The sequence below is a fragment of the Schistocerca americana genome, chromosome 7 (assembly GCF_021461395.2).
Source record: "Schistocerca americana isolate TAMUIC-IGC-003095 chromosome 7, iqSchAmer2.1, whole genome shotgun sequence".
NCBI classification, from domain to species: domain Eukaryota; kingdom Metazoa; phylum Arthropoda; class Insecta; order Orthoptera; family Acrididae; genus Schistocerca; species Schistocerca americana.
This window is the reverse complement of record NC_060125.1, coordinates 264,552,080-264,574,268: the sequence shown is the minus strand read 5'-3', so window position 1 is coordinate 264,574,268 and position 22,189 is coordinate 264,552,080. Positions and strand designations below refer to the sequence as shown.

The window sequence follows — 22,189 nt, the reverse complement described above, 5'->3', positions numbered from 1 at the left end:
ACGGTTACTGCTTCGCCAGCGAGGATAGTTAAAACTGGTCTTTGTACATACTGAGCTTCTACGTTGATGTAATGTTCGTTAAATGCGCAGTTAAAAATAATTTTAGACGCACGTGTATAACAAAGGCATGTAATAGAGTAGGGGCACACGTACCGTTTCTGCATGCTCAGTGGAACGTAAACACTAAGTAAAACACCCGGAAACTGCAGACGCTTCACGAATGTGTTGCAGACCGTAATGAGCCCTTCTGTGGTATACGAAACAAGTGAATAGTACTTGAAGGACGCTACGAACATTCCTTCGCAGAGAATGTTGTCGAAACAATTACTGCCTGACAAGCAAGCAAAGAGAACTGTGCTCATTAACACACAGTTAGCTGGCAGATGAAGTGGCGTGTTCGTCTGGGAGCAAGTGGGGCGTAATGAGTGTGACGATTGCGCAAGGGTTTTAAAACACTCTCGAGGCAGTGTGTCTCCAGCACGCCAACTAAAACATGCAGTAGCTGCTGCTCACTCTTCAAGATCGTATCTACATGAGAATACGTCCACCGTTTCACTGCTTTTACTGCAGCTGTTTAATTTCCGGCTTGTCAACGTTGTGTTCGTTAACTGATGTGTGGGCTAGGTAAATAGTGTAAATAATATCACTTTTTTTCTACATGGGTTATTTCTTTAGGAAGCATGAAAACGAGGGTTTATATCGCAGGGTTTTGTTCAAATGGTTCAAATGGCTCTGAGCACTATGGGACTTAACTTCTGAGGCCATCAGTCCCCTAGAACTTAGAAGTACTTAAACCTAACGAACCTAAGGACATCACACACATCAGTGCCCAGGGCAGGATTCGAACCTACGACCGTAGCGGTCGTGCGGTTCCAGACTGTAGCGCCTAGAACCGCTCGGCCACTCAGGCAGGCCAGGGTTTTGTCTCCACTTCAACTATGGGGGTCTCATTCACCCTATATCCCCTAATGATTTTCTTACCCTCAACATTTTTTTTCCCAAAAATCCGTCATTTCAATGCTCTGAAATAAAAATCGATGCGTGGCTTACTATAACGCGAAACATATGACTGAGCGGAATACATAACGTAATACACGATCCAGTGGCATTAATGTGACCGCTGCCAACGTTCGACGTGAACGTGCAGTAACCCCCCACCGAACGATACGTCGTAGCACTAGTAGTGGAGGATGTGGAAAAGAATGAAGTCGTTGTTTTAATACAGAAACGGAGCGATTTACCTGACGTACGAAGGGGCATGCTCACTGTCTTTCGGCCCAAGGCTGATGCTTTTCAGAAATGGCAAAAGTTTGATACTCTTCGCGTACCGCCATCGTGCGTAGTAAAAAGGCACTACCCAAATAAGCGCCGAGGCAATTGTGGTGTATCACCGACCATAGATAAAAGCGAAACAACAGCTATGTAGATGTGTATGGGCGAAAAGCCGTGCATCTGTTGTACAACTGACCTTCTAGATGAACCAAGGGGCTACGAACACCGTCTCCTCGACGATCGTTCAGCGAATGTTACTGAGTCGTTGCAGGAGGATCTGCAGCGAATTAACGCATGGGGCAGGGAATGGCAATTGAATCTCAATGTAGACAAGCGTAATGTGCTGCGAATACATAGAAAGAAAGATCCCTTATCATTTAGCTACAATATAGCAGGTCAGCAACTGGAAGCAGTTAATTCCATAAATTATCTGGGAGTACGCATTAGGAGTGATTTAAAATGGAATGATCATATAAAGTTGATCGTCGGTAAAGCAGATGCCAGACTGAGATTCATTGGAAGAATCCTAAGGAAATGCAATCCGAAAACAAAGGAAGTAGGTTACAGTACGCTTGTTCGCCCACTGCTAGAATACTGATCAGCAGTGTGGGATCTGTACCAGATAGGGTTGATAGAAGAGATACAGAAGATCCAATGGAGAGCAGCGCGTTTCGTTACAGGATCATTTAGTAATCGCGAAAGCCTTACGGAGATGAGAGATAAACTCCAGTGGAAGACTCTGCAGGAGAGACGCTCAGTAGCTCGGTACGGGCTTTTGTTGAAATTTACAGAACATACCTTCACAGAGGAGTCAAGCAGTATATTGCTCCCTCCTACGTATATCTCGCGAAGAGACCATGAGGATAAAATCAGAGAGATTAGAGCCCACACAGAAGCATACCGACAATCCTTCTTTCCACTAACAATACAAGACTGGAATAGAAGGGAGGTACTCAAAGTGCCCTCCGCCACACACCGTCAGGTGGCTGGCGGAGTATGGATGTAGATGTAGACGTAGTACGTGCAGTAACCTCCCACAAAACGATAGGTCGTAGCACTCGCAGTGGAGGGTGTGGAAAACAATGAATTCGTTGTCGTAATACAGAAACAGAGCGATTTACCTGACGTCCGAAGGGGCATGCTCACTGTCTTTCGTGCCAAGGGGGATGCGTTTCAGGAATGGCAAAGGTCTGTTACTTTTCGCGTACCGACATCGTGCATGGTAAAATGGCGCTACCCAAAAAGGGCGCCGAGGCAACTCTGGTGTATCTCGGACCATAGATAAAAGCGAAACGACGGCTATGCAGATGTGTACGGGCGAAAAGACGTGCAACTATTGATTAACTGACCTTTTAGATGAACCAAGGGACTACCAGCACCGTCTCCTCGACGATCGTTCAGCGAATGTTACTGAGTATGGACGTCTGCAGCTGGTGCCTGGTTCGTGCGCCCATGTTCACTGCTGTTCATGGGCGACGAAGGCTGGAATTTGCAGGCCAGTAGCACAACTGGACGTTCACTGAGCGTTGACGGGTACCTTTACAGATGAATAACGTTTTATGCTCCATCGGACAGATAGCCGTTGACGTGTACAGCGTGAAACGTCTGAATGCAAACACTCTGCACAGTCAACGGATGGATCCAGGCTGTAGGCATTCCTTGGGTGATCTCGTCATTCCGGAATGCACGATTGATTTATACAAGTATGCTTCTATCCTTGGGAACCAAGTCCACCCCTACATTCAGTTTGTTTTTCCTCTGCAGGATGGTATCTACCAGCAGGACAATGCAACACTGCGCGCGGCTAGCAGTGTACGCACGTGGTTCGAAAAGCACCGGCATGTGTTTACCGTATTGCCCTAGTCACCGATATCCTCTGATGTACACCCAGTCCAGAATCTATAGGACCACCTCTATCGGGCCGTACGCGCCACGGATCCTCAACCGAGAAAGCTATTGCAGCTGGTCGCGGTATGGCTCTATATCCCACTTGGTCCTTCCAGAACCTAAGGTGGCTATTCGGGCTTTTGACAGGTGCTCACATTAATGTCGCAGGACTGTGTGCAGATAGGTCTGTTTAGATTAGATTAGATTAATACTTGTTCCATAGATCATGAATACCACACTTCGTAATGATGTGGAACGTGTCAGGTTAATAAAAGATGTCTGTACAAGATATTACATTACGCAAAATATTGCATGACTAATGTTTAAGTTGTTGTTGTTGTTTTTTTCCCTTAATTTATATCTAAAAATTCAGCCAATTTTTTTAAAAATGTTAGTTGGCTATCTGTCAGGCTTTTGATGCTGTTTGGTAGGTGACCAAAGACTTTTGTGGCAGCATAATTTACCCCTTTCTGTGCCAAAGTCAGATTTAACCCTGCATAGTGAAGATCAAGATCATCCTTTCTTCTGGTGTTATAGCTATGCATACTGCTGTTACTTTTGAACTGAGTTGGACTATTAGCAACAAATTTCATAAGTGAATATATATACTGTAAGGTTACTGTGAGGATCCCTAGATCCTTAAATAGATGTCTGCAGGATGACCGTGGGTGGGTTCCAGCAATTATTCTGATTACACGTTTTTGAGCAATGAATACTTTTCTACTCAACGATGAATTACCCCAGAATATGATGCCATACGAAAGCAGTGAATGAAAGTAGGCAAAGTAAGCTAATTTACTGGATTCTTATCACCAAAATTTGCAATAACCCTACTAGCATACGTAGCTGAACTCAGACGTTTCAGCAGACCATCAATGTGTTGCTTCCACTTTAACCTCTCATCAATGGACACACGTAAAAATTTTGAAACCTAAAAATTCTGTTAAGCCAGAAATTCAAAATTTCTCAGCGGTATCTTGTTAAGGCAGTCTTTGGAAATTTTTTCATTGAAAGTGGATCGTAGTTGTAACATCGCCTGACAGCTACAGTTACGTAGCTATTGGGTAGTCGCCGAGAATGTAGTATTGAGTGCTACAAGATAAGCATATTTGTTCGCTGTAGTAGTATCTGAGATATTAGTGCCGTCAGAGGAGTCACGGCTCCACAAACGCACTCGTTTCTCTAAGCGCTGAGGATAACTTCGGCGTCTTTGCTTGTCAAGAGATGACTATCTTGAATACATAGAGACACACGCAACAAATACTACCATACTACATAACATGGTCTTTGTCATCTGTCTCAAAAGTTAGTGCCCTTCTAAACAGGTCCCTGTAAAGTGAGGGTGCGTGACTAGTGACCTGGTGTTGAGGCATTTATCGTTACTGCTTGGAAAACTGAAATACCAAGTCACGAAAGGCTAATGAGGTAAGTCTGTGCAGTGTTTCATTCATATTAATAAGACGGGTACAGAATACTGCAGAGCTGTTTTTGGAAGGCTGCAGACACTCCCCCGCCCCCCCCCTTCCCCCACTCTTAAATTGATTATAGCAGCCATCTGTCTTGCGGCCAGTCACGGAGACAGCGCAAAGGCTTAACAGCAGTTTCGGTAGGAGGACTGTCGTGTGTAAGCATTTCGGTAAGAGAGATTAATCACCGCGTCCGGTGTGCTTGTCGGTTTCTCCTTCATCACAAACATTACGAAGCGGAAAGAAGCAGCGGCTCAAAGGCAAACGATCTCTGGTAACAAAGAAGGACATCATTGATACACAATAACGATTTGTCGCGGTGGTCAGAGCACACATGTCACTGTATTTTGACTCTGGATGAGTTACGAATACACAGTGAATCTGAGTATCTTGCCGGAAACACTCATGATTGTTTCTGTAACATTATAACAGCCGTGTACGTCGAGTGAGGTGGTCTACTGAAATGGAAAATATGGTTTACTCCTTACAATTTGTGTATAAATATTAAGTGTAATGAGAAACGGTTACAAAGTCAAAACAATAGAGGAAAGTGCCCTAAAATGGTCTCCCTCTCCTAAAATGGCCCCCTGATCTGGCTATGCGTTATCCTGAACTCTAGTGGGACGAGTAGTTCAGGCTTCCACCATTCTCTAGCGGAGCGCATGTTTCGCTCGCTTCACTTGCTGCTTATCAGTTCGCCTTTAGATTTCTTAACAATGAAAATAGTTATTAAATTGTGATACAGTTTTCGTTACTTCATCTACATGGTGGCAGGTAAGCCTTTCGACCTGTGTGTGCTCTTCAATAGTAAGGTCCAAAGTTATTGTTTATATGACTAATTCACATCATTTTAATGTTCCGTAAACAAATTATTGGGTTAACAAAATGTAGGCTACAACTACGTAAACTGGACCCAGTTAAATTGCTTGAACCGGACTCGCTACTTTATCATGTTAAATGTCTTCCTGTATTAGGGAACACAGTTTCTTGGAATTCTATTGTAGATTCCAGTAACCAAGAAAATAGAATGCGCCTAAAACACCAGAAGCTATAGATGCAGTTAGAGAAAGATGTGTTGTAAAGAGGCAAGTAAACAGTTAAACGTTCCAAAAGAAACGCTTATGAGGTTGTCAGAGATGAAGAATGGTACACCTAAGGAAAAAGCATATTGAGGCAAACACACACATTTTGGTATAGATGTTGAAGAATAGCTGGTTTACTGTTGTTCTGCAATGTGAACAAATTTATGTGGGCTTACTCGTAATGGAGTGTGAAGAGTAGCCGTACACCTGAAAGAGATAAATGAAACTGAACACTGTTTCAAAAACGAAACTGCTGAGAAAATAAGTGAGTTAGTCTTTTTCAATACCACAAAACCAAAGTGCCAGAAAGTAAGTCTACCGGAACATCTTATAGCAGGACTCTTCGGTTCAGAAAAATTTTATGTTATACTTTGAAATTTTATTCATTTTTTTTTGGTACCTTTATCTATTTTCGTTCTGCGTTATTTTGATTATTTTTACAAGGGTTCCATTTTGGCACCTATTTCAAACTTGCTAAGCGTAAGGTTATTGAAAATCATTTTTGTATATCTTTTAATTGTATTTTCTAAGACTAAATTGTAAATGGTGCATAACATTATAAAGGAAACAATGGATACTACGGATAGAGATATGAACAATGTAGGGAAAGACAGTCTGCTACTTACCGTAACGAAAACACGTCAAGTTGCAGACCGGAAAAATTAAGGGACACACACATAACTTTCGGCTACAGCCTTAGTTAGCGAAACACACACACACACACACACACACACAAGCAAGCAAGCACGCGTCACACACACACACACACACACAAACACACACACACACAAAAGCAAGCCAGCACGCGTCACACACACACGACTGCCAACTCCAACATCTCGGGCCGGAATGCCTGAGGTGCTGCAACTGACGGTCGTGTGTGAGTCAGGTGTGCTTGCCTGTGTGTGTGTGTGTGTGTGTGTGTGTGTGTGTGTGTGACGCGTGCTTGCTTGCTTGTGTGTGTGTGTGTGTGTGTGTGTGTGTGTGTGTGTTTTGCTAACTAAGGCTGTAGCCGAAAGTTATGTGTGTGTCCCTTAATTTTTCCGGTCTGCAACTTGACGTGTTTTCGTTACGGTAAGTAGCAATCTGTCTTTTACTATATTGTTGACATTATGGAGTAAACATTATACGCTTTTAAAACGGAAAATTTTGTTATTTTCTGTGTTTTAAAACAAAAATGAAATGGGGTCCGGGTTTGGCCACTCCCCTTGCTGCACGGTGAAGAGGAAACCTTGTAGGTTGTTAGGCCATGTCATGTAATCTTCCTCAGCTTACACAATCGACGTTTCGACCTCTATACTGGGACGTTTTTCAGGATTTTCAGGTGCTTTGGTTAGCTGGAGATTCATGGCTGTTACTGTAACTTATTTTCTGTCGTTCGCGACGGATAACGTGTTCTGCGCAAACGGAAAAATTCTTACTTCGTCCTTGGTTCAATTAATTAAATGCATTGGGACATCTTGAAGAAGATCCCAACAGAAGGACCGAAACGTCGATTCTATAAAATGAAATCAGGGACGAAAATGACGTGGCTTAACAGTCTAGGTGGTTTGACCTACGATTACAATTGCCACGAAGATCATTAGACTTCCACAGTACACGCGATACCTATGATCAATGAAGACATGCGCTCTATGTACAGATTCTGACTAGTGGATTGGAAATAAATGTCTTAGCATAGAAAGCAACACGTCTATGCAGACAGTAAGACGTCAACTCAAAGTAACTTCTTACAGTCATACCAAAAGAGATGTCGACTGTAGGGTCTCGTTGTCACCTAGTGAGAAGGTACTTACGACAAGTTCCGACTTCCGAAAGCGTAACTCTTTCCTTCAGAGATATCGACACTTCGTGTCAAAGATCATGTTTTCGAAGAGATTTGCCTACTGACCCGATGCAGTGGTTTATAACTTGTAATGAAGGCGGTGAGGGAGAGGATATTCGAGGTCACGCTAATGGTTTTATTAGGGTGTGGGCAATCCTTGGGTGGGTTCTTCGTGCGGGCTTCCTTTCTCGCGCCGAGGTCACGTCAACCGTCACACCTGCTGTTCAGCCACTGGCGTTTTGAGATCCGGTTCGAAAGAATGCAAAGTTTTGTGATACGTCTCTCATTTCTTAGCTGCTGTTTGCATCTCGGTTGTAAGTTATATGTATGAGGAAAAAAGAAATATGCCTGTATTACCAGAGATACTTTCCTCGAGACGTTTCCAATAATTCTGGGCCATTCAGACAATCACAGTGCGGCAAGTTCTTCCGTTCTCCTAAATAGTTACGCTACACGTTTCACAGATGATTGCATGTGCTCGTAAGCGAATTCTTTTTCTAAGGATATTCGGGCATTTTTTAAACGCTGGAAAACTTGCATTGGACGTAAGGTAGAGGAAATATGTCAAAAAATGGCATAGCTTTGTGTAGTGTGGTTAAAATATTTTTTTAAATATTTCCGACGTGCCTGTGACTCATTCTCGTATCACGCAAATAAAAATAGCAAAATGAAAGAGAAAAATTTGCGTTACTTCTGCCAAACGTAAGCAAGTATTCCCAAATAGAATCGTTTCTGGCAGTGCCAAAGTCGATTAAACGCTTCTTATGTTCATTATCTTAACTGTTTTATAAATTTATATTTCATACAGAGTCTTTGTTGATTTTCGCGTGAATTATGACGTATTCGGATGTGTGGACACTCGTGGACCGGGGGCTGGGGATGAGGGGAGGATTTTTTCTGGGGGAGGGGAGTGGGGGAGGGCGGCGTGGGTTATCGTGGTACACAAGGGAAAACGACACAACTTTCTCTCGACAATAAATAAATCTATAATCATACAATCTAGCGATTGTACTGGTCTTTACTTCCATTGATTAATAAGTAACTGATCGTTTAGTTTTATCGCTATGCTCAATGGTAAAACAGTCACAGTGATAAAAACAAATAAAGCGTACAATAGGTTATGTTTGTTATTACTCAGTCTCCTAACCACGGAAAAGCTGTGCGACCATTAGAGAACCTTGATATTTAAATTAAGTCTGCTTATAAGAGATTGTTATTTGTTATAATTGAAGGGGACAGTTAAAAATAAGTTGAAAGAGGCCAAAGTTCTCTAATTCTTAATTTAATTTACACAAAATGAAGCTAATATTGTGAGGAGGTGCCAAATTCTAGGGAAGACTGCATGAAGGAAACGTAACAACGTAACCTCATCTGGACAGCTGATGAATGCAAAGTGTGTGAGACAAAATTACATATTAAAAGTAAATTCGGCTACTTCAGTTGCGTACCAAAACAAGTAAGCTGCATGCTGCTCAGAATATGGATCATGGTACCGCAGGCTGCGGCAGTTTCATTCCCCCAAATCCAGCAAAGTGTGCAAAAATCAGCACCAGATTGCAGCCGGGGGACCTATAACTAAGAATCTTTATTTTCCATCCTCAACTCTCTACTTTCCTGAGGACTTTACATGGAGGGGACAACATAATGCTGCTGCCAATACGATGGACGAGAATATCAGTCATTAGAGAAAAAGAAAAAAAAACAAGGAAAACACCAGAAACTTCCCACTCTTGGTGTACAAAATGCACATTATTAAACATGAGGCTGTTAGCGGCCTGGAACAGTGTGTCCTCAATTGGTTGGCTTCGTTACGCCAAGCACAGTGGTTGGAAGGAGGGGGGGTGGGGGGAGGCAACACATTCGATTGAACATACCTAAATTTTTGGATTGAAAGCAATCGATTATCTTACACTAGGTGGACAGTGCTACGCCTTCTTGTCCTTTGCTGTTAATGCTAAAAAAGCATAAGTGTCGTGTTCAGTTATTCTCTGCGACAGCGGTGGTGGCACAGTATACTCTGTCCTCAGTGAAGACAGGCGCCAGCTCTATTCACAAAGGTAGGGAGGAAGCTACTGCTCCACTTCCGCGAAAAATGCCCATCTCCATGCTGAAGCACACCTTTCCTAGATTCACTGACGGGCCTCCGCTGACAAACAGCAACGGGGTACTACATGGGAAGTGCACAATCACAGGAAGAAAAATGCAAAGCTATCCCTGCTAGCAATTATATCCAGTGTTCACTATAGAACAGCCACGAAACAGTTTCAGAAAAATTAAACAATGTTGCTCTGCAATATGTCACAGGAATATCACAACCCGTTCCTCACTCCTGAAGATCTGTGCTAAGTGATGTCAAGTTTCATCATTGCTGAAACAGGTTCGCTGATCATTTGTATTTATAAATCCTCCTGTCTTTTTTTAGAATTTATCGCTGTACATTTCAGAATACGTTCCTTTTCCGCACAGCCCATTCTGTGTCCATTCTTTAGTCTAATTCTACATGCGTCTGTTCACAGTAGCATTCCATGAAGCTAAGGATTGTTTCAACAAAAAGAAACATCAGTTAGTTCAAGAACACAAGACAACATCAGTCAAAAACGTTTTTAGACTGTAACAATACTTCATAGAATGTAAATTCTATACTTTTTGCAGATGATTAAAGTAAAGGGATGAGAAAAATACCAGTCTACGAGTAGTTACTGAAAAGACAGCTAATGAAATATTCGAAAAAAAATTAAGAAAAAATAAAAAGTAGAAAATGTTCCGTTTCTGGGACAACAAATACACTGCAACCTCAATTGGAAAACCCGCTGCCTGGATTTAATGAAGTGCCTTGGTTCAGCTGTGTTACGCGTGATTACTGTTATAGGCGATGTAGAAATTCAAATAAACCTATTTTATTCTGCCTATCAGAATCAGTTATGGAAATATTTTTCGGGAAAATTCAAGTTATAGAGAATGTATCTTCAGAATATAGAACCATGTTGTTGCAGTTATACCTGACGTTAACCGTAGAACATCCTGCAGAAATCTATTCAAAACAACGTAATATTTTTACAAATATTTCATGATACATAGATCTGTGAGTGACCTCTATCATTAGTAATATATTTCTGTTTACATTTTGAAGAGCTTGAATACAACACTAGGACGAAAAACCCTCTGCAGTAACTTCATTTTTACAGAAAGGTGTCCAACCCTGTGATATTCGTGCATTCAAGAATCTCCCAGAGCACATTGTCATGTGGGTAATGTGGAAAGGCTCTGAATTAAAGAACTATATGTTACGCAATATAATTAGAATTAGCACTGTAACACAGTAATGCAAAGTCGTTTCACTACATTACATTTAAATTAAATTAAATGTTCGACGTTGACTTCTTTCCACATCTCAGAGACCAGTCTCTGTGGGATCCATGGAATACGACTAATGTAATGTAACTTCATTTTCGTATCCGGTAAGGAAAAGTGAACTAGGAATGCGTCCTCAATTGTTTGCTCTTCATCGTGTTCTACCGTAACATTAATTGCATCTCAAACATGCCTAAGATGCTCTCATAGAAAACTCAGACAGAAAAACACGCACACACACACACACACACACACACACTATACTATTTAGCCAGTCTGAGCACCCGTGCCTTATGCTCATCGCTATTCATTCCACTCTGCCACCGCTTCCCGCCCAGATATTCCGTTTTACGAGATAATTTGCGCAATTAGATGAGATATGAATGGAAACGCCCCGACTCTTGCGCCGTTTCTCCGAACTCGGCTTGAATGATTTACGGTTGCGCGAGTTACATTAACCCAGACTCACCTCGGCTTTAAATTTATCCGGTAACCTCGGCGTCGCACGGGAAAGTAGAATTTAATTGCCGTATAAAAGAAAGACTCGAGGGCCAATTTGTTATTCTGTACTGCGGCACAGAGATTGGGAAACTTCGGTAACCACACCAGTTGGAGCGCTTGCTACCCCGGTTAATAGTCGTCATCGCGTTCGAGAGAAATGACGACGGGGCCGGAAAGAATGGTTTACGATGTCGGAAAATCGCCTCCTACGACCGCTGTAGAATTACCTCGCAGTAAATTGCTGGTTCGGGCTTTATGACCCATGAAATTTTGAACGAGTTACGTGGAAGCCCGCCGCGGAAAAATCAACCATTGTCGTATCCAGCTATGATGTACGATACGTTGCGTGTTGGCTTTACAAACGTTACGTGTAGAAGTGCTGAGACGCGTTTCTAGAAGTTTATATCGTTCACAACAGATGCAATCAGCTGTCAGATCTGTGGCAGCAATACTACAAAGTGTTCGGCCTTACGTACCTTTGAAGGGATAGGTCGTAGTTTGCAGCAGAGAAGGAAACAGCTATTTTCATTGACAGATGTAACATAGTTCAGAAATTTATGCTACTCGCATCCAAATTCAAATACGACTGTCGCTGTACAAAGTATTTTAACGTCAATTCCATAAAGTGAGACAGAAGCCTGCAGGGGTATTTACTTATAACCTTTGGGGTTTCAAACGACGACTGCATGAGAACTGCAATCCACACAGAAAAATGACGTCTATTAGTGGACAAAACATCTTTCGAAGTTTGATTCAACATGCACATCACGGTGTCGCCACACGGGGGCAAACGTATCTGAACACATAGACCGGGGGGGGGGGGGGGGGGGCATGTCATGCCAAAACTTCACGTGGGCCGAGTGTGCGAGGTGTATGCGGGCCATGGCTCGGACTGTTTCGGCTTTGCTCGGACGTTCTCGTAAGTAGCTCAGTACGGCTCCCTCCCCGATACGTCGTGGAGTTTCCGAAATGTTGTTGCAGAGCATCCGGGTCATCATAATACGCTCTCGGTCAAACTCAGATAGATCGCGCGCCTTCGCAATCCTTCACGAGGACAGCATGCTCGCTGATACAACAAACACCGAACGTGAGTCTCACTAGCAGTCATTCCACGCCAGGTGTCGCTGCTATGACCTGGAGGGGTTTATATGGCTGGTAGGTCGGCGGTCATAATGTTCTGTCTGATCTGTGTATGTTACGCAATCGTATAAGCAATGGGTACTAGAAATTTGCTGTGAAGCAACATTGCAATACCATACAGAAAGAATTTAAGGATTTAGTTGATAATGAGGGAGCAAAACATTACAACGATCGACAGGGAGGATTCAGTGTCCTGTACATCAAGAAGAATTTTGTACGAATTTTGCAAGCATGTGGCACGTGAAGAAATTGCTGCTACAAAAAGTAAATTTTACGAAGTCGCTGTCGGCTGCAACAGTTTCCGATGGGATTTAACGAAGAGCAGGGGACTTTATAAATTACATCAAAGTGCGTTGGTTAAATCAAGGGGCATGACTGCAATGATTTCTCGATTTAAAACCCGCTATTGTTGAATTTGTCAAGGAAGGAAAATTAGGACATCCGGAACGGATTTGCACACCTATCATTTTAAGTGGACTTGACTGCACACTTGCAAAAGTGAAACATAGCAAGGTGAGAAACAACTGCCTTCTTATTTGATGGGGATGCACTGAAACGTAAAACCGCATTATTGAAGAGACACATTATGACCAAAACAGTAGAGTTCGGTAAGCTCACTGGCTTAAAGAAAACGTGACGTTTAAAGAAAACATTGTAGCCTTGAAGTTTCCGACACTGACAAACTTCGATCTGTTTTAGACACTGTTTGTCGTTTCAGTTGAAAGCACCTCTGTGCATGTGTAGATTTAAGTTACTGATCTGCTAGGTAATTCCTCTTCTAAAGACAACACTGCTCCGTAATAACGTAGCAAAAGCGCTCCAATATTTTGATCAACATTTGTGTGTGTAAGACCTCAGGAAACTGAGTCACGATGACGTGGTAACTTTAGTGCAAAAATCTGTGAAATTATCTGCGTCTATCTATACGCCGACAGTTTGTTCCAGATTAAAATTATATGATGTCCTCAGAGCGCCAAAAATAATAAAATATTTTTGAAAATTTGTTTCCCTTGCGTTCTTTGCTTTTGATAAATGTGAAATATAAAACCAAGTCACATGCAATACGACCTCACTGCCATTTAAATGCGGCACGTTCACAGTATCCGACTCTTCCTCCTCCTTGTTCTGAGACAACATGGCACGGGAAGGGGGGGGGGGAGGAGAGGGGTACAGGGGGGGGGGAGGAAAGTGTGCAGGGGGAGAGGGGTACAGGGGGGGGGGAGGAAAGTGTGCAGCGAGGCTACGTGCTACGGTACTCGTTCCAGTACACGGTTCGTCAGCCGAACTCTTGGCCACCCCTCATGTCCACAAATCATATCCTCCATATTGTCAAACAGAATAGGTTGCGTCTGTAGAGGACAACTCAGTAAACTGATTTCCAAAGCGAGCTGCTGTCGTTGTTCCTTCCTGGGTAGCAGCAACAACAGCGACTTCAATGAATTACAAGTACATAATGACATTTTCCACATCGCAAACGGTGTACATATTGAGTACCTATAGCATGAGTTAAGAACTTGGAAAGACGCTCAATACATTATTATGGATGTCTTGCAGTTTTTCGCACAGTCATTTTCTGAAACCCTGGAATTATTTAGGAAGAATACGGTATATACGCTATGATATGACATCGAATATTTATTCTGTACACTGGCGTGACACCGAAATTCCAGTAGCAGAATAAAACCATCTACAGCTGTAAGCGTAAAATGATGTTTTTAGACCCTTTCACTACCATTTGGACGAATGTGTCCCATGTCAGTTTATCGGAAAAGCAGTGGGAATTTGCTTCACATTATAGGTACATTTCAGTGTCCTGCAGGTTAACGGAAGCTTTCTAATAGTTTCCACATTTCTGATAGTTATAGACTGCACATGTAGGTTGCGCTGTCTCCGAGATTCATTGTTATTCATTTACCCTGCGCCTTCATATAGGCAACGCAATGAACAGATCCGTAAAATGGGATGCTGTAGCACCCTGCTGGACAGTTCGCGAGAATGAACTTCACGAACGTGGCGACGTTTGCTGTGTCATAAACGTCGCCCCTATTCAGAACCTGTAAAGAAAGGTAAAGGTTCGAGAGATGTGATATCCACCGACGTGTTTCTGTTTTCAGCAAGTGTGATAATTCTGGCGCAGTCATCTTCTGAAACACCGGGGGTCCTTATAAATAACCTCGTATGTCTCACCATTCCCCACATTGGAAAACTAAACGGATGGAAGTGCTTTTCTCATATTGTTACTTCTGACTGGGAACTGTACATTAATGTTTGTGATTCAGTAAGAAAATTGGTACTGGAAAAAGTACCTGTTCATACAGGTTTGCGTGCCCATATTAAAAGCAGTTAATGAATATGAGTCGAGGGACATAAAGGGAAGCAGTGGTTGGGAAGGGAGTGAGACAGGGTTGTAGCCTCTCCCCGATGCTATTGGTTCAAATGGATCTGAGCACTATGGGACTTAACATCTGAGGTCATCAGTCCCCTAGAACTTAGCACTACTTAAACCTAACTAACCTAAGGACATCACACACATCCATGCCCGAGGCAGGATTCGAACCTGCGACCGTAGCGGTCGCGTGGTTCCAGACTGACGCGCCTAGAACCGCTTGGCCACAACGGCCGGCCCCGATGTTATTCAATCTGTATATTGAGCAAGCAGTGAAGGAAACAAAAGAAAAATTCGTAGTAGAAATTAAAATTCATGGAGAAGAAATAAAAACTTTGAGGTTCGCCGATGACATTGTAATTCTGTCAGAGACAGCAAAGGACTTGGAAGAGCTGTTGAACGGTATGGATCGTGTCTTGAAGGGAGGATATAAGATGAACATCAACAAAAGCAAAACGAGGATAATGGAATGTAGTCGAATTAAGTCAGGTGATGCTGAGGGAATTAGATTAGGAAATGAGACGCTTAAAGTAGTAAAGGAGTTTTGTTATTTGGGGAGCAAAATAACTGATGATGGTCGAAGTAGAGAGGATATAAAATGTAGACTGGCAATGGCAAGGAAAGCGTTTCTGAAGAAGAGAAATATGTTAACATCGAGTATAGATTTAAGTGTCAGGAAGTCGTTTCTGAAAGTATTTGTATGGAGTGTGGCCATGTATGGAAGTGAAACGTGGGCAATAAATAGTTTGGACAAGAAGAGAATAGAAGCTTCCGAAATGTGGAGCTACAGAAGAATGTTGAAGATTAGGTGGGTAGATCACATAACTAATGAGGAGGTATTGAATAGGATTGGGGAGAAGAGAAGTTTGTGGCACAAATTGACTAGAAGAAGGGATCGGTTGGTAGGACATGTTGTGAGACATCGAGGAATCACCAATTTAGTATTGGAGGGCAACGTGGAGGGTAAAAATCGTAGAGGGAGACCAAGAGATGAATACAGTAAGCAGATTCAGAAGGATGTAGGTTGCAGTAGGTACTGGAAGATGAAGGAGCTTGCACAGGATAGATTAGCATGGAGAGCTGCTTCAAACCAGTCTCAAGACTGAAGACCACAACAACAACAATGAATATGACTTATAATGAAATGCACTTTTCTAACTCATGAGGTACAGTTATAACGTGCTTGTAATTAAGAAGGTCGTTGTGAGTACTCGTAGTCTCCTCTAACGCTGAACACACTTTATAGTAGTCTCGTGCAGTGATTTATATGGGTTTAACGTTTTATCCGCAGGAGCTGCGCCGAGCCCGAAACAGACCACGAAGACGACCGTGATCGAGACTCGACCGCCGACCACCAGCAGCGCAGCGCCGCCCGCGGCCATCAAGCCCAGCAAGACTGTCTCCAGCGACCCCACGTCGGACAAGAAAGCCCGACCAGCCTCCAACGTGGAGGTGCGCGTCGGCGCTCCGGCCACAGTCGTCTTCTCCAGCGTGGTCGAAGTGCGCAAGCCGGCCGCCTCCAGCAAGGTGCAGGTGCTGACCGGGCCGGCATCCAGCGAGGTCCACGTCCAGAACAGGCCGCCCTCCAGCGTCGTCCACATCGTCAAGGTTTGTCTGCCCTACATGTTCACATTCTCAGATGGCACAGCGGCAGGCAAACGATTTGCCTCTGGTTAACTAGACGCACAAAATCATTATCAGTCCTGTTCTATCAAAAGGCAACGGCCTTGCCGCAGTGGATACACCGGTTCAGGTCAAACTACCAAAGTTAAGCGCTGTCGGGCGTGGCCAGCACTTGGATGGGTGACCATCCGGGCCGCCATGCGCTGTTGCCATTTTTCGGGGTGCACTCAGCCTCGTGATGCCGATTGAGGAGCTATTCGACCGGATAGTAGCGGCTCCGGTCAAAGAAACGCATCATAACGACCGGGAGAGCGGTGTGCTGACCACACGCCCCTCCTATCCGCACCCTGCGCACAGGATGATACGTCGGTCGGATGGTCCCGGTGTGCCAGGTGTGGCCTGATGACGGTGTGCTACTGTTCCATTAAAGGATTGATTCCTTTTGTAACATAACAGTACTTGAGAAGTTATATACAGCACGTTTCAAAATTAATACTATTATTATTGTTATTATTATTATTATTATACACTCCTGGAAATTGAAATAAGAACACCGTGAAATCATTGTCCCAGGAAGGGGAAACTTTATTGACACATTCCTGGGGTCAGATACATCACATGATCACACTGACAGAACCACAGGCACATAGACACAGGCAACAGAGCATGCACAATGTCGGCACTAGTACAGTGTATATCCACCTTTCGCAGCAATGCAGGCTGCTATTCTCCCATGGAGACGATCGTAGAGATGCTGGATGTAGTCCTGTGGAACGGCTTGCCATGCAATTTCCACCTGGCGCCTCAGCTGGACCAGCGTTCGTGCTGGACGTGCAGACCGCGTGAGACGACGCTTCATCCAGTCCCAAACATGCTCAATGGGGGACAGATCCGGAGATCTTGCTGGCCAGGGTAGTTGACTTACACCTTCTAGAGCACGTTGGGTGGCACGGGATACATGCGGACGTGCATTGTCCTGTTGGAACGGCAAGTTCCCTTGCCGGTCTAGGAATGGTAGAGTGATGGGTTCGATGACGGTTTGGATGTACCGTGCACTATTCAGTGTCCCCTCGACGATCACCAGTGGTGTACGGCCAGTGTAGGAGATCACCCCCAACACCATGATGCCGGGTGTTGGCCCTGTGTGCCTCGGTCGTATGCAGTCCTGATTGTGGAGCTCACCTGCACGGCGCCAAACACGCATACGACCATCATTGGCACCAAGGCAGAAGCGACTCTCATCGCTGAAGACGACACGTCTCCATTCGTCCCTCCATTCACGCCTGTCGCGACACCACTGGAGGCGGGCTGCACGATGCTGGGGCGTGAGCGGAAGACGGCCTAACGGTGTGCGGGACCGTAGCCCAGCTTCATGGAGTCGGTTGCGAATGGTCCTCGCCGATACCCCAGGAGCAACAGTGTCCCTAATTTGCTGGGAAGTGGCGGTGCGGTCCCCTACGGCACTGCGTAGGATCCTACGGTCTTGGCGTGCATCTGTGCGTCGCTGCGGTCCGGTCCCAGGTCGACGGGCACGTGCACCTTCCGCCGACCACTGGCGACAACATCGATGTACTGTGGAGACCTCACGCCCCACGTGTTGAGCAATTCGGCGGTACGTCCACCCGGCCTCCCGCATGCCCACTATACGCCCTCGCTCAATGTCCGTCAACTGCACATACGGTTCACGTCCACGCTGTCGCGGCATGCTACCAGTGTTAAAGACTGCGATGGAGCTCCGTATGCCACGGCAAACTGGCTGACACTGACGGCGGCGGTGCACAAATGCTGCGCAGCTAGCGCCATTCGACGGCCAACACCGCGGTTCCTGGTGTGTCCGCTGTGCCGTGCCTGTGATCATTGCTTGTACAGCCCTCTCGCAGTGTCCGGAGCAAGTATGGTGGGTCTGACACACCGGTGTCAATGTGTTCTTTTTTCCATTTCCAGGAGTGTATATCACTTTCACATCAGATACACTAACTGCTACCTGCAGCTCTGCTCGCACATCAGCAGTTTTGCTGTGATGAGTGATGTTCAGTAACTTACCTACTGAATGTGCAGTGACATCAGCTACCCTCACACGTCTGCTGGTTGGGGTAAACGCAGCTTGTTATGTGTGGCTCACTGCCCCAGCGCACGATGCGTCGGCATGTTAAGAAGCGCACAACTTTTCATCGTGCCATTGAAGTAGTCGTACAGTATGCAACAAATAGTGTGGAACTATGCATCAAACACTCTGAAGTAGAAACATTGTATTCATAACTTTGAGTCATTTCACGTAGCACATATCAAACAGTAAAATTCTTTTCACAAATATGGTAAAGATTAAAAACGGTAAATAGCTTTTTTGAAGAATAAGTATTTTTCCCTAATGCACGTTATATTCTTCAAATCAATTAGCAACCTGCACTATACAGTTTCTAAAGCAGCTCACGTTCTTCCTCAGGGTTCAAGTTATCTCCATACGAAATTTCATCGGAATCGGTTCAGCGGGTTAGTCGCGAAAACTTACTTACAGAGATAATTTAGCATTTATAATATTAGCTGCCATAAAACATTCAATTGCCATATCTTTCTTTGTGATCCGAATTTGATGAAATAAAGCCTATTACAGGCCTTCATGCAATGCTCAATTTACCTGTGAATACTTCGTTAGAGAGATTAGCATGGTCAAACAGACAGACACGTAAGTCTTAGAGTTTTATTGTTAATATGCACTAATGGAGGTAAAAACTTGTGGTGAATTGCAATCGAACGTACGGAGCGATGTAGAGTGAGACGATCACTTAAAGCTAATCAAAGGCAAGACACTTGCCGCACTCAGATTCATTAGAAGAATCCATAGGAAGTGTGGTCCACCCGTAAAGGAGGAAGATAGCTTTGACAACTCTCGTTCGACTAATAACTGAATACTGCTTGTCACTCTGGATTCCATACCAGATAGGGCTGATATAAAATATACTGAAGATCCAAAGAAGAGCAGCATGCTTCTTCTCACTCCCATTTAGTAAACGCGAAAGCTTCTTGCAAATACTCAGCCACCTTCAGTGGGGGACGCTGAAACAGAGGTTTCCTGTATCACGTTGTACTTTACTGTTGAAATTCTGAGATCGTACTTTCATGGAAGAGCCGACTAATACATTTCCTCCATTTACGTCCGTCTCGAGAAAAGGCTACGAACGTAAAATTAGGTTTGAGCTCACGCGGCGCATTACCAACGGTCGTTCCTCCCCCAAACCATTCGCGACTGGAGAACGGAAGGCTGAAGCGATAGTGACACTCCATGTACCCTCCGCCATTCACCGTAAGGTAGCTTGCAGAGTACGGATTTCCATTCGGATGTACACGTAACTTACACATCTAAACTGAAAGTTTACCTGGGCGCCAATTGCAAACTGTCGTCATGTGGGGTAGGTAGGGATCTGTGTGATGCAACTAACTCACTTGTTAATTAACCAGCTTCCGTCCAATCCAGATGGCGTTTTGTATTCTCTCTTCAGTTGGTACATTTCAATTAAATCCACACCTCTAAAATGTTCATGTATTAGGTGGAATGCCATGTTCTCGACGTAAATCTTGTGAATCTTGCAGCGCAGCTGTAAGTTTATTACACCTGCTGCTATAGAGAAGTAAAAACGACTTCTTTTGATGTGTTACCGCCACATCTAGTAAACGACATCAGGCAGAACCCTACCGGCAACCACATAAGACATCAACTTACAACTGATGCGACAGTAAACTTTCTCTCTCTAACTGTATTATTTTCATTTACTCAGAATAAGCAGTCTTGTGAAGCAGGGTGAATTTGTTTTAACCCTTTGGTTGGCACTGTTGCCGTGAAACAACTTCAAAATGCATACTGATTCCTGCGACATGTTTCAAGTTTCGTCCTTTGATGGGTAATGGTGCTTGCAAGCAACATTCAAGATCTCATATTCTGCGATATTTTGTAGTCTCTGGTGAAAAGTTTCTGAATAGTGTGCACCTTTAACAGACATTTTGCACCGTTATGTGAGCATCAGTCACAAGTAAAGCAGTTTCATACATTTTTTGTGGCCGCCGTTCTTCATTGTGCAACGAAAATTGCTTATAAATGGGAAGAGAAAGTCTTGAAGGTGCGTTATTATGGAGATGTATTAGCGAGTTCTTACCTAGGACATCGAAAACGGACTATTGTTTTCTGGGAAGACGAAGCCTGGCTTTGAGTATACGACGGACAAAAAGGCCAAGAGAAGAAGTAAACATGTGAACGTGAGCCGTTGACCGATATACGATATGACAGTTTTGGTCACTGGCCAGAATATGGAGCAAAAGTGAGGATGTAAACATTGCGCTCATGGACGGGCTAATGTAAAACGCTTAGAATGTGAAATTGTTCTGTGCTTTGTGGAAAGACATTTCACTTACAATAGTGCAAAATGGAACCGTTTTTCAGCTACAGAGACAACGATGTAGTACATTTATTGTAGCACCCATGGACAATGATACTTACAAGTAACACACTTTATTTGGAAGTGATGTATGAAAAATTGTTCAAATGACTGTATACTTCTAATTTAAGTTACTTAACACTTCTTCTGCGCAACAATTCTGTGTGTGACAAATAAAGGGTTAAGCACTTCGTACATTATTTTTCAGGTTAAGTTATATAGGGATTTGAATCAGTCCGGTAATGGATTAATTTCAATAATTTCACATTTAATGACATTGTTGTCAAAGTGGTATTAAACTCTGACCACCTTTATCTCCTTTTCCAAACCCATCAATCTTAGTGCAAGGTTATCCAGATCTAGTTCAAGTCTCCTGTTCCCAAGAAGCTGTAGACCATTTATCCTGCGACAAAGCTGAGAGGTTGCGCTGCCAGATGGCACACTTCCTTTAATGCCGCACCCACACCCTTGACTCGGTAGAATAACTCATATGTGAAATTCGGCAGTCCTCCTCTGGTGGCCTTGAAACTCTTAAATGTCAAGCCGCAAACTCCAACCTGGTGGCCCGACTGACCATCTGCTGAACCACACGCCATCCGCAAGAGATGATTCCGTCGATAGATGTGTTGCTTCATCTCGTAAAATGCAAAGTACACGCCAATCTGTTCCGCCATCCTGAGGTCCGCTTACCACCTGGTGCCCTGTTAGGTGTGCAGGTGTAACACATAGATCAATAGCGTCTGGACGGAGGTGTCGCGAATCCTGCTTGCATTCATCATTCTCTCGTTTACCCTTTCTCTTCTACTAGAACAAATTTTTTATTGTAACAGTTATTTACTCCGAGGAAAAATAATACTGCGAGACAGCATCTCTGAGTTTCTAAAATATAATGGCATTGTGGATGCCAATTTCGTTGTGGATGGTTGAATTGTGAGCTGCGATGATGTTCCGTGTTAGTCCTATATTGTGAAACGTTACTTAAGTTTTGTTATCCTATCAAAAGAACAAGACTAGCACTCCATTTTTATAGCAGGCGTTGCTTTATTACAAAGTCCTCTAAAACCTCTAAATGACAGAGACACTTGGTGACAGGAATGGACCTCGGCGGTAATGAGTGTTTTTCATGCACAAAACGTGCCAGCGTAACATGCCGATAAATAAGTGAACATAGTGGTTACGTGGTAAAGACATTGGTGGAACAAACTCCAAATTCCCTTCCAGTAATCCTG

The 22,189-nt window shown here is 43.8% G+C and overlaps 1 protein-coding gene across 1 annotated transcript in view; it reads left to right on the top strand.

Moving 5' to 3' along the window:
- Positions 1-22,189, top strand: part of LOC124622864 (mucin-3A) — a 368,592-nt gene that overhangs the window by 187,068 nt on the left and 159,335 nt on the right. The window contains exon 3 of the mRNA XM_047148658.1: positions 16,202-16,518. Within this exon, the coding sequence (XP_047004614.1) occupies positions 16,202-16,518 (317 nt within the window). The remainder of the gene's footprint in view (positions 1-16,201; positions 16,519-22,189) is intronic.